Here is a 14,063-nt window from a genome sequence, read left to right as displayed (position 1 = left end):
AAACAAAATAAAGATCTGGTTTCTACCCACCAACCACAGTTTTCTAGAACAAATATTTTCTGACAAAATTTTGGAGGCGCAGGGTTGTTGACCTTCGTTATCTTTTTTTTTTAATACAGCCGAACTGATGGTTGAAGGGAAAATAGTACACATTGATATGGACTCAAAAAATATGTTTTTTGTTATTACCAAATATAAACCTGTCTACAGTGAAACATGCTTTTTATATTTTTATAAAATAATAAAATTATTTTATGCGCTTTTCATTTGTGCTCTTGTTTGCATGTCAAAGTAAAATTTAAATAGAGCTTAACTAAAACTGTTTTTATAAAAACAGAAATGTGTCACTGTCCTGCTGACCATGCAGTGTGAGAAAATAACACAACTAAATAAATATGGTGCCTGGCCACAGTTATTCAATTTCCCTAATTTTATCAGACACAATAGAATCAAGGATGAAGGAAACTGGATCGGCTTGAGAAGAAACCTCCAGCCTTGCCTTGTTGGCTGCACACTGCCTTTGAAATCTTTCCCGAGCCAGCCAGCCGTCGAGCTTTAATGATATTGGCAGGTTTTTATTTACACGTCCTCTCGAGGGTGAGAGATGGGGCTGTGAGGAGGATGCTGGGGATGGATTCAAGATGGCCGCCTGGATGCAGTCTGACAAAGAATCTGCACCTGTATCTATTGATGAGGACTCTTTTTATTGTGTCTTCCGTCATTTTTGTCTCGTGTCCCGTGTACGTCATCAATTTGTAAACACTGATTGTCAGTTAACACAATGGAGTCAAACTGATAATATAGTTGATTTTGATGGCGGGGGAAAAAGCGAAATATGTGCATCAAAGACCACTTACTTTCCTGCCTCAAAATTCCTCTGGAGACTTTGGAGACTCAAGTCCACGGTACACAAGACACAAGGTATCCTGATAGTACAAACAGAAGAAATCCAAGTCAGGGTTCTCCAATGCTCAAGCTAGCACATTTTGGGCTCTTACGCACGGTTTGTGTGCTGAGACGCGCAAATTTTGGCCGATACCCAAAAAAAAAAACATGTGTTAATTTTTGACCCCATAAAAAGTGACAAGGGAAACCATATCGAATGCTCCAAATGGCACAGAAGGGCTTTTTTCTACCATGTAGAAAACATTTCATGTTTCAATCCAGCGTTTCTCGGCTAAACCTATTTTCAAGAATATTTTTGTGAGTTTTAAAAAGAAGATTTGAATCCCCCCCCAAAAAAAATTCTTCGACTTGTTTTCTCGTTTACAATACATGCAAGACTTGTTTTCTCGTTTGCAATATGTGTGAGACGTGCACAGTCTATTTAGAGGAAACTCTTTAAGCTTATTCATGAAACTCTTGTACGATGAATACCGACGGGGGGGGGGGGGGGGGGGGGTGAAAGAAACACCGTCTTCCTAGATGTAGGGTGAAGAATTTATCAAAACACCTCGGCGTCAGCAACTCTCTCTGGAAATCGTTACAGATCCTTCAACGAGAAAGGGGATAAGATTACTGTACGGTTCAACGATCACCGCCGATGGACCTGCCAGAGCTTCGCTATCCTTTAATTAACAATGATCAGGTTTTTTTTCTGTTTTATTTATTGATGTTATCTCTATACGTCTTCCGAACTCCCACGTGGCGGCCGTTGCATGTAAAATGCCAGGGCAGTGAGGAGAAATATTCAAGGAGCTAATTAGCAGACTTGGCGCGAGGATGAATTACGAGGGACTTCGATTTTACGAACGTTGTGTTTGTGGAACTGTTTGGAAATGAGGTGTGCCCGTTTGTCTTCTGGTGAATTTTTTTTCTCCTGGAGCATGGCTTGATTTTTACAATTCACCAATGGCCCGTGGCCAGTGAATTCAGTGTCGGGCCAGTAAATTCAAGACAGGACATAAGTCCCGTGGCCTTTGTTTTTTTTCCCAAATTAATATCTTCGTCTAAAAAAAGTTAAAGTCACCTGGAAATAGAATTTTTTTTCTTTCAAACATAAGAGTATATGCTTACAAACAATAAAACAATTTTTTTAGTAATTAATTGTCACGATTTATATGTTTAAAAAATATATAAAGTTGTTTGGGGGGCTGACTTCGCCTACCCCTTTTGTGACGTCAATCGAGGCAGACTTTGCCTGCAATGCGTATAGTAAATACACGTGCAAAGTACATGTACGTCCAAGTTGTGAGTTGGTACATTTCAAAAAGTGTTTTTCTGCATTCAGCAGCAATACACCTGGTCGGCATTGCCGGAAAAAAACAAATTTTTTTTTTTTTGAAACGTACAAACTCACGACTTGGTCCGTACATGTACTTTGCAATTGTGTTTACTCTACGCATTACAGGCAAAGTCTGCCTCGATTGACGTCACGAACAGCGCCCTCTCGGGTCGGGGTCTACTCTTAAATTTGTAAATAACATAAGAACTGATTGTTTTAAAACCTTAGTTAACTGTTCATTCACATTCCACTCATCAAAACACATATATTAGTGACAAAAGCTTTATTTTGAAAAAATACCACTTCCAGGTGACTTTAATGATGTTCAATGATGCTGGTTTCGAGTCTCACAAATATATTTCAATTAAGCTGAGTATCACCCATAAAACAGAGCAGATAAATCTTCTAAGTGTTTTTCATTTCAAGTGAAATACTTTAGATGATAAAAACCGTGATCACATTTTGATTCTTATGTCTCTTTTCATTTTGTGATTCGGGTCTTTTAAAACTCCTGGGGTGGATTTCACAAAGAGTTAGGACTAGTTTCATCTCGAGTTAGGACCAGTTACTCGTCCTAACTTAGGACTATCCATGCAATTTGTATACATCAAGTTAGGACTAGTCCTAACTCTTTGTGAAGATGAACAGAATATACTGTTTGAAACGTTGAGACTCCATCGGCTCTTTTCAGAGCTGTACCAGCAAGTTTACTATTCATCTGCTCGGAACTATAACAAGGCCACTAATGGCGATTTCATGTTTGTAACGATCTAAAGGTCATTAAATGAAAAAGCAAATGCCTACATGTATTGCATACAAAGTTTGAACAAATATATATCAAAATCAACAAATGAATGGTTGCCTTAGATGATTGTTTGCTTTGTGCCAAACAATTACATGAAAGACCACTTTTGATCAATAAACCCCAATTACCAGGAGCTCCAAAATACACAAAAGGAATTTATCAAACCCATACAAATTGCACTAATGACCTATAGTTCTGAGCAGCCATATTTCTTTTATAATAATTTCACGGGTTCTTGAAGATTTTTCTCCACTGAGGGTTCTGCAGAGATCGACTTAAAATAAAAATATGAATAATAATTGTTATTGCTCATCCGGAGGCATGGCTGTTATTTACACCAGAGACCCCTCACGGATTTGTAAACGAAGGCATTGGGGTCAAGTATGCACACAGCTGAACAGGTTGAACAAAGTCTCTCAGACAAGTGGTTTTTTTCCTGTTTGTTTGGGTTGATAGAGTATGCACTTTATAAGAAAATGAAAATATTTGAGTAAAACATTAATCAGTTATTAACTATTTAATGATTGTGTGGTGTCAGCTACACCTAGGGTGCTGATGTAATGTGATCGATATAGGGTTGAAAGTAGGACAGCACTTTTACCTCTGATAACACAAAAAGTGAATGTTCAAAGGACCAGTATGAATTGTTATTCCTCAGCTGTATTGTGTTCAAAGGTCATCTTCTTGTCATTGGAAGAGGTTTTTTTTTATCTGTTTTTCAGTACATGTTTATCAATATGCCCAGACTTGGCTTAATGTTATTAATTTTCTACTTATTTTCCTTCCAAGTAATAATGACCTGAAAAATTATTTGAATGAGAAGTTGATTTGTTTTATTTATTTAGAGATATGTAATAATATGTTGTCATTGGAATGTTTGAAAGGTGAATTCGAACATGGCCTTTACTTTAATGGCATTTTAATTCGCCTTCACTCATACCCCCTCTTCCTTAGGCCTACCATCAGGACTGTTAAAGACAGTGGACACTATTGGTAATTGTCAAAGACTAGCCTTCATAGTTGGTGTATCTCAACATATGCATAAAATAACTAACCTGTGAAAATTTGAGCTCAATCGGTCATCGAAGTTGCGAGATAACTATGAAAGAAAAAAACACCCTTGTCAAACGATATTGTGTGGGTTTAGATGGTTGAAATCGAGACCTCAAGTTCTAAATCTGAGGTCTCGAAATCAAATTGATGGAAAATCACTTCTTTCTCGAAAACTATGGCACTTCAGAGGGAGCCGTTTCTCACAATGTTTTATACCATCAACCTCTCCTAGTTACTTGTCACCAAGAATGGTTTTATGGCACTAATTATTTCGAGTAATTACCAATAGTGTCCACTGCCTTTAAGCTTTTTTATTTCACTAGTCTGTCAGCCTTTGCACTTATATTGAGATGCCTCTCCAACACTGAACTAGACAGCTGGACTGCTTGGATATATTTTTGACTGGTCCTCGGGTGTTTTAACTGACATTTTAGCCAGCAGACCATTGAGGGAGAATGCTGAAATACTTTATTAAATTCTTTTTTTTTGTTTATTTTGATAGGACACAGCGGGTCAGGAGAGATATAGAACCATCACAACAGCTTACTACAGAGGTGCAATGGGATTCATTCTAATGTACGATGTGACGAATGAGGAGTCGTTTAACAGCGTTCAAGATTGGTAAGTATGAAGATCTCATTCCTGGGCCCAATGTCATATAGCTGCTTAAAGCACAAAATACCCCAAGCACAACAAAACTCGCTAAGCACTGCAAAACTATTCTTAACAGAATAAGCTATCCAGCCAAGCCATCTCACCTTTGCGACTAATATTCTGCTTATTAATATTTTCATCAAATTTTAGTTATTTCTTTTGACCCACCCACACACATATATTATTAATGGCCTCCCTAACAGCACAATCATCTGTTCTTTACGCTCCAATTGTGACAACTAAAAAAGGCTATGACCCAAGTTGGACCCATGGTTTCTGTTTGTGTCCCATGGTCACACCTCGGACAAAAGTTAGCCGACATTTTGCAGCATTTAGTAGTGTAGGGCAGTGACACTTAGTTGAGAAATTTCAATAAAAATGTGACGTTTAAATGGAAACAGTGAAACTTTACTCGTTTGCCCGTATGTGCTTAGAGTTTTGAATTACATACAATACTCAATTGACATTAACGCATGGATGCACAGTTCCATTTCGACATGGTCCACTTAGATACACAGTTTCCCAAAAATGCCTCAAATGTGTCTCTAAATAACTTCCAATTCCTGAAAAAAACCACCTGATTGAATCCAAAATCTCCTTTATAAAACTAACTGTACCCCTCTTTTGTACCCACTCAATATAATTGTACTCTTTATACACAGTCCATTTTGATAAATGTTCACCCTCCACTGCATAACCACTGTACCGTTGTACTGTATTATTGTGCCATTGATGCAGATTGTGGCAGTGCCTGGGTGCACTTTGTAAAAGCCATGCTATGCAAGGTGACCGTTTTTCTCCTTTTGTTGCATTGCTTTTCTCTCTTTTCACCTTACGTTCGCGAGGTCACTTTCTCGTATCTTGAGCAAAAATCTCACTGTGCATTATCTATAATTATCCTCAATCGTCCTTCAACACGGAGATAACCAAAAGCCACCATAAAGAGCATACAAGTACATGTACATCAAGCAAATACCAATGCAAAGTTAAGTTTGACTGAAGTTACACATCTTTGCCCAATTTCATAGAGCTTCATAAAAACATGATATTTCATCCTTCTTAAGTTTGGTTTCTGATTTTGTTTGCCCTTATGGAAAAAATCTTTAAAACTGTGATTATATAACCTGAAACGTCTCTGAAACCCTTGACCATATTATCAACAAGCAGGTCAGCCATTGAGTCTTTAAGCAAGACACTTAAAGAAACACGTTGCCGTGGATCAGACGAGTTGGTCTATTAAAAACGTTTGAAACCGTTTGTTATGAAATGCATATGGTTAAAAAGATGTTTTTAAAGTAGATAATGATCCACACAAGTATCACTCAAAACTGCACGGTTTTCCTTTTACGTTGCAAACTATCACGGTCGGCCATTTATGGTAGTCAAAATTTTTGACAAAATTTTGACTCCCATAAATGGCCGACCGTGTTAGTCGACGACGTTAAAAGAAAACCACGCAATTTCGAGGCATATTTGTGTAGATCATTGTGTTCTACTTTTACAATATCTTTCTAACCATATGCATTTTATAACTGTAACAGAAAGCTTTTCAAAGACCAACTTGATCGATCCAAGGCAACCGTTTCCTTTAACCATGATTGATGCATCCTTCGGATGGAATGTTAAGCTGTTGGTCCCATGCGCTGTGTAATGCACGTAAAAGAACAAAGTGCACTTACGAAAAAGAGATGGGGGTTCGCCCAGGTGTTTCTGGTTTGATTGGCTGCATATTGCGCCACAGCACATTATTGTAAAACCAACATGGTGCTATGTAAAAGAAAAGGTCTCATGCTTCAACACATAGCTCCACATCTTGTAGGAAAATACTGAGCGCAGGGACCTCACGGTGATATGTACTATATTAGAAAGGTTATAATTATCAGGCCTGTATGCTTCGTTTTTGAAAGGACAAGGGCACCAAGGCATTTTCTCCTTGGTATAGGGCACCCTATTTGAGGAATTTGTAAGTAAGCTTGGGCGATATCACGATATTATCGAATATCGCGATATTAATTTGGAAACGATTTCGATATCGGATGGATTTGGTTTTAATCGAAATATCGATATAGCGCGATATCGATATATCGATTAAATATCGCGATGTATTTGCTAGCTGAGACATCTTGCACCCCATAGGTTTGGAGTAAAACCAGAAGAATAGGTCATTAGAACACCTCTCTTATGCTGTGACTGTCTCTCTACAACTTTCACTTGGAGTTTTAAGACTGATGATGTCAAATTTCATTAATCGCGATTATATCGAATATCGCGATATATTGTCGGCGGTATATTGTGAATAAAATAAATCGATATCGCCCAAGCTTAGTTTTTACTGGAGCATTTCAAGGGCACGAAGGCAGTGAGCAGGAGGCATGGAAGCAATTACCTCCGTTGCCTCCGTGAGTTATCAGGCCTGTATTATTATCATTTACGTTGGCAGTGAGTCTATCAACAGAGCTTTCTCCCAGGTCCCAAAATAACCGTCTCCTAGATGCTATCGCCCAACACCTGTTCATCAACACGGGAACTGTGTTTATTGTCTTGTTGATTGCAGGTGCACACAAATCAAGACATATTCATGGGACAATGCGCAAGTCATCCTAGTAGGTAACAAGTGTGACATGGAAGACGAGAGGGTAATCGCTGCCGAGAAGGGCAAGACATTGGCAGATCAACTAGGTAAGACACTTATTCTGAAACCAGGTCAAGCTTTTGTGTCCTTAATTCTACATTTTCCTTCCTTGTATTGTCTTTGGTTTAAAGGTAAAGTATAACTTTGGTTTTTGGAACTGCTCGGTTGTTTTAATATTTTATAAATATTGATGTAAACAGTTAAACTAACCTGTGAAAATTTCACTTCAAAGGGTGGACGTGTTTTTGAGATATCGCCAAAAGTTTTGAGAAAATATTATGTCTGTGTAGGAAGAAAAATCACTAAAGGAATGTACAATCTGAGAAATGCTGCAGACAGTAGACCCATCTGACACCCCTGAAAAAAAAAGATATTGACAAAATAAGGAGACTGACAATATTGGGGCTTAGAGAGCTCAGTTGGTAGAGCACAGGTTCGAGTCCCACTCGAGTAAATATTTCTTTGTTCAACCCAAAATATTTACATAGTTAGTTTATTTGAAACTCTTTTCAATTTTATTTGTAGAACTTAAAAAGGGTATTCAATTTACTCTTTATTCTAAAATTAGTGATGGGTGTCTTGACCTAGATATTCTTGGAGAGCGACCAATTATAATATCACCATATTGCGAGTCGCTACAATAAAACATCAGCGTGCCTTCACGGTGCAGTGAATACAGTACTCGTGAAACTGTATATAGCAAACACAATCCTCCCTCGTCGCTAGACCGAATGAAAAAAGATGCTGGCAAATGCCACAATCATGTCATTAATTAACCTACTAGATCTGTTATTACTAGAGCATTGGGTGTGTGTATAGCTCAGCTGCGTATACAGGATGATAAGCTTCGGAGTATATATTCCGTCAGACTGGGCGCGGAGATGCGATCCTCGTTTCATCGCCGTGCTTCGGGCATCAGGATGTAGCCAAGTTGCAGCTCAAATTCGGGATTACGAACCCCCCCCCCCCCTCCCCCTCCAGTGTTGGTAAAATATATTCATTAAATAATGAAGATCTGGGGGGGAAAAGTGCAATAGATTTGAATCAGGATATATTTGAACGAGAAGTTTTAGGGGAGTTTTTCAATTTAGTTTAACTGTTTTTATGGATGCTCAGGTCGGAAATTGGCCAGAAATAATTTACGTTTAAATTTGAAATTGCGATTTTTATAGGTTTGAGGAAGTTGTAATCTTTCATGTGAAGGTAGGCTCATAGATTGATTTTTGTCAACTTAATACTGATTTATAGGCAACATTATCAAGGAAGATGCAATAAAAGCCACATGTGAAAGTTTCAGCTGAATTCGGTGTCTTCCTGCTGAGAAGAAAAACAGACGAAAAAACTGTCATGGTATTTTCACAAGAACGCTCAATCACTCCCTGTTCAGCATGGTGACAGCAGATACCAGCCCCATCTATTGGTCGCAGCATTCGTGTAGGGACACCAACCCTCAGAAAAAATGAGAAATGATTCATTCAAGTTTCAGATTCAAAACAACTTGTGGTGAATAAAATCATCCATACAATATTACTTCCAAAAGAATCCTTACTCAAAATACTCAACACCTGCAGTGCTCTACGCCAAGTAAATTGTTATGGTTATTACTTTGTTTGACTATTCACCAATCTAAGACACTACCTTCAAGGTTATGCACATGGATTCATGTCGTGTCATCCCTCTTCTACCCCCTTCCCCATCCCACCATTCACCTGCAACCTTTGATGTTTATAGCCGCCAAGCATTTTGTAGTTATCGACCAGATAGCTTTTACTTTGGCAAGATTAACGTTCATCAGCCCCCCTCCCCTGCCCCATTTCCCTCCCCCTTGCCTCCTGCCCACTTCCCTCTATCTCCTGCCCCTCCCCACCCCCTCCCAATTCATCTACAACCTTTGATGCTTGTAATTTTGTAGTTATGGACCAGATAGCTTTTACTTTGGGAAGATTCATGTTTATCATGCACCTCACCCCCGCCCCTCCTTCCCTATCCTCAGCATCAGCTACCTTGAAAAAGACAGTGCCCTTACAATTAAAATTACGAGAGCTCTTGCTCTTGCGTCGTGAAATCGTAGCGTATTTTAATTCCTTTAAAGGACAAAACCGTGTGCAATTTGCATGCAATCCGGATATGAACACAGGCTCTTAGCGAGTGTTTTCATCAATAATGCTTGAAACAACTAAAGGGGTAAAATCAGTCGCTGTAAAATATCCCTTCCCTTGGCTGCTAGTAATGAGAAGAAAAAACCATAATCAGTCATAAAACATAGTTTTGTCTTTTAGACACCCTGTTTTGAATCTGGACACCATACCTTATTTTTCATTCCTCCACAAAATTTGTGTGTCGATAAGCAAAAGCTTCACAAAAAATATCACGAGAAATTCATGTAGATTGCACCCGATTGCACAGTAGGAATTTGAAAGTCAAGATAAACACAAAGTTAAAAACATTTTGAGACCTTGTTTTCAATTCAGCATGCTTCGGCCAAACATCCATAAATTTTGGTCTGGATTGCGCCACAGTTTTAAGTATGAACAATATCATGTTTGGTTTTGCTCTGCGGCTGTGTGCATATGATACTGAGTGCATAATATACATGAGTTGGTTTATTAATGATGTGACAAACCACGCTGAAGCGTGAAAGGTTTTCTCGTATAATTTTAAGCCATCATGAGTCATCACTTTGCGATCGTTTTTGTTTTAATGCAAGCGCTCGCTCAATAGCAACGGCACTACGTTCATCTATCCAGTAAAGACAAATTGATATGACTACAATATGATTCATTAAATGCTCTAGGGCTTCATGTTTTTTTGAGCTGCGTGTTGAGATGAGAGAAAAAAAGGGTTTATTTTCATTTGGCGTAATGCATTTGGTTGTTCGTCCAAAGAGCCCTATCTTGCCATGCATATCAAAGCCTTCTGGGCACGTCCATGTAATTTTGTACAAACGTCTGTTGTGACCAGGGCCCAATTTCATAGAGCTGCTTAAGCACAAAATTTTGCTTAAGCAAAAAAATCCTTGCTTAGTAAAATCAGATTACCAGCATGCTAAGTAAACAACAGCTAATTACCAGTCACAGGGAATTTATATGTCATGAAATTGTGGCCAGTAACATGTGTAAAATAAGCAAGCCATTTTCCTACTTAAGCAAATATTTTGCTTAATCAGCTCTATGAAATTGGCCCCAGCTATATACGTATCAGTGCTTTATTCTGTATAATATATTTATTGACCAAACCAACAGCGGACGAGCCGCCAATTACAGGAAAGGATAATACACAAATTAAAAATATTCATATAGACTAAAATATAAAATGTATGTACAAAGAAATCCATAATCCATATGAATGCACAGTTCAGTAAATGTGTAGACCTTGACTACTGTACATGCGTAATGCAAAAGCCATCCAAATGTATGTGTAAAAACATTTGTACATGAGTATATATCCGGGTAGGGGGAGGGGGCTCCTCATATTGTGGCTGGGTTCGTCACGAATGTCCGTTCTGATTTTAAAAAGAAATCAGATTTGGAAAAATTGAGGAGATTTAATATATTTATATGTATTATTTATTGATGTATTTTTTTTTCTTCCCTTGGTGTGGAGTTATACCTGTCCATTTATTCAGCAACTACATCAGCAACATTATACATCAATAAAACAAGCTACAATAAATACTGATGTCATACAACAGATACAATGAGCTATGGGGGTAATACAAAGACATTAAATTGATAACATTATATTCAAACAAAACAAAAAGCATAAATATTGAGGAGACTTTATATATTTATACGTATTATTTATTGATGTTTTTAATTCATGTATTTGTTAATGTTTTATTCATTTATTCACTAATTTCCATGATCCTGACTTGCGAGGGTAGCCCCATCAATTTTCAAAGGGGCTGTTCTTGCACAAATCATACATCCATCTTAAAATGTGGTCTGATTTTCTTTTTTAACCTGGTGGCTTGCTTGATGCTTTATCTTGCAACACAAGTGGAATTACAGCCGATTCACACACAGATAATTCTTGGAAACTTACAGAATTCTCTGAGAACAATTCCCAGTACCAGCAAAAATTCGACTTCAAGTTTATCATTTTGGCAAATTACAACTGCAGAATTGGTGTATTTTCTTGAATTGAATCTTTGAGTTTACAGTTTACCGCCATCAAGTTAATCACTGGTGGATTTCACGTGATCATTGACTGCAAGTTAACGCTGTAAATAAGGAAGAATAAAATACTGGTACCTGCACTTTTGTTTAATGTCATCAACAACACTCTCAAATCACTGAGTAGATATAAGTATACCTTTAGTTTTTTAAACGTCATTCGATGTTTTAATCCTTGACAAATGCAGATTTATACAATGAATCTATCAAAGTTCATTGCAAAGTGTGGTTAAGGTTTTAGACACTGCCGAGAATTCAGAGCGAATATGTCCACATAGGATGAACAATCCTTAAAGGCACTGTACACGTTTGGTAATTGTCAAAGACCAGTGTTCTCACTTGGTGTATCCCATCATAAGCATAAAATAACAAGCCTGTGAAAATTTGGTCTCAATTGGTCATCGAAGTTGCGAGAAAGTAATGAAAGAAAAAAACACCCTTGTTGGACGAATTTGTGTGCTTTCAGATAGGAATAGAAGACTTCTAGCTAGAAGCCTTTGTTTATGAAAACAGTGACCTTGCACATTCCAGATCTTTTCTGGCAGGCAAGATACTACCTAAATACACTGCTTACATGGATAATTTTTACACTTTGTGTTATGATTTCCAGCCAAATCCAAGAGTTCAAAAGGTAACAAATGAAGTTTTGAGATATTTTGTTGTTGACAGCACAATCTCCATAAAATATACATGTAAGATATCATGTTTTCTTCCGTCGAGATGTGTAGAAATCATGCCTGCGGGAAGCCAAGGGCTCGATTTCACAAAGCGCTAAGATTCATCTTAAGATGGTTTGTCACAATCACCATAGTGATTTGTATTGTGACATCACACTTTTGCTTGCTTAATAATTAAGATTGATCGCAGTAAAGATTGATCTTAGCTCTTTGAGAGATGAAGCCCAGGCTCTGTGATTGTTTTGTAAACATGTTATGTCACAAAGAAGGGGACATTCATAAAATTGATTTTCCCCAAAAAATTACGCGCGGGAAACAACTGATGTTTTTTTAATTCAACTAAGAAATATATACATGTATTAATGAACAAAAAGAAGACGAAAAATACCCATGTGGCCAAGGTTGTCAATATCATTCCCGATTAAACTACAAAAGCCAGGAGAAGCCAATGAAAACTAATAATGTTGGAGACCTTTGATCTAAAATATCTGGTTTATTTGAGGCATTATTTTGATATTCAGTGTATAGATTAAATTATGAAGGCATTTAGTCTTTCAAAATCGAAATTTGGAGTGGGTAGGTGGGTCAAACCAATTTTTAAAATAAAATAATATAAATTCTTTAATTGACTATTCTTCATGGCCTCTTACATGGTCAATAATCTAAGGAAACATTGCTGGTGATAAAGGAAGATGATTTGTTCTAAAAACCATTATTGAATTTTCCCTTTAAAGTACATGCACCACCAAACATGCACACAAAATAAGAATTAACACACACACAAAAAACCAAGATAGACTAATTAAAACCGTAAAATGTATGCAAATTTTTTCTTCAAATATTATTTCCTTGATGTAAACCTGAGGTTTGCTTTTTACATGCGTGTTTACACAAGACAAATCACCCACTCTTCAAACAAAACCGAAATAAAAAAATACGTCAGGATGGAGGTCTTGCACAGCAATTACCTATGCAAATATGGTATTCTCCTACTGCCATTGTTCCTTGGAGGACCCCCATGTAGTAGTGCTTCCATGCGAAGGTTGAATACATTGATATTAATTGAACCAGGAGTAAATTAAATATCTCGTTTACCTTTGTCGGCATCCTAGCAAGGTATATCGACGGAGAGTTCTGTAATTGGATGATGAAACTCCGTCCTCTCCCTCCCAGCCCCCCCCCCCACCACTCCCTATCACAAGAACGATTTTGAGCGCAAAGCGAGGCTGTTCAATTGGCTTGAATCTCTTGTTTTTCATATCTGTGGTAATTTGTGATGAAGGTTGTTGTGTGAACAAGAGGGGCTTTATCAATTTGCATTAGTATCTAATCAAGAGATCTCAGTAAGAAATTCGGTTAAACTAATTTTGTGATTTTATTTTCTTCTGTAATTTTTTTTTTTTTAAAGCCTTGGCTTTCTTGTCATATGCTGAAAAAGGTTTTTGGTTGTTGAGACTTGGCTTCTAAGTTCTCTCTTTGGTTGTTTTGGCGCAAACTTCATGTTAGTTTGCAAAGTTAAAGGAAAACCATGCAGTTTCGAGGCATATTTGCGTGGATCATTATATTCTACTTTTGAAACATCGTTCTAACAATATGCATTTTACAACAAACGGTTTCAAATTTTTTCATGGACATATCAACCGAAGACAACGTGTCACTTTAAGCTGGAAACTAGGGGTGTGGCACCTTAGAGGAGGGTGAATGGAAGGGCATTTGCCAACTGGTTTTTCCTTTAGGGAGTGTACAAGTCTGGTGCCAGTTTGCCTACTTGCCCACTTACTAACCAGTCTTTCCCCAACTATTATGTATAATTCACTGCCTTGTTTCTGCTTGATTTGTCCCT

General features: G+C 37.6%; 1 protein-coding gene across 2 annotated transcripts in view; it reads left to right on the top strand.

Moving 5' to 3' along the window:
- The window catches only part of LOC139945957 (ras-related protein Rab-3-like), a 58,413-nt gene that overhangs the window by 20,823 nt on the left and 23,527 nt on the right, over nucleotides 1-14,063 (top strand). For both annotated transcript variants that reach the window (XM_071943499.1, XM_071943498.1), the window contains exons 3-4: nucleotides 4,585-4,703; nucleotides 7,291-7,415. In XM_071943499.1, coding sequence (XP_071799600.1) covers nucleotides 4,585-4,703; nucleotides 7,291-7,415 — 244 coding nt within the window. The remainder of the gene's footprint in view (nucleotides 1-4,584; nucleotides 4,704-7,290; nucleotides 7,416-14,063) is intronic.

This window comes from Asterias amurensis, chromosome 13 (assembly GCF_032118995.1).
Source record: "Asterias amurensis chromosome 13, ASM3211899v1".
In the NCBI taxonomy this organism is placed as follows: Eukaryota; Metazoa; Echinodermata; class Asteroidea; order Forcipulatida; family Asteriidae; genus Asterias; species Asterias amurensis.
Note: the sequence above shows the minus strand (reverse complement) of the source record. Positions and strands in the feature narration are given on the sequence as shown.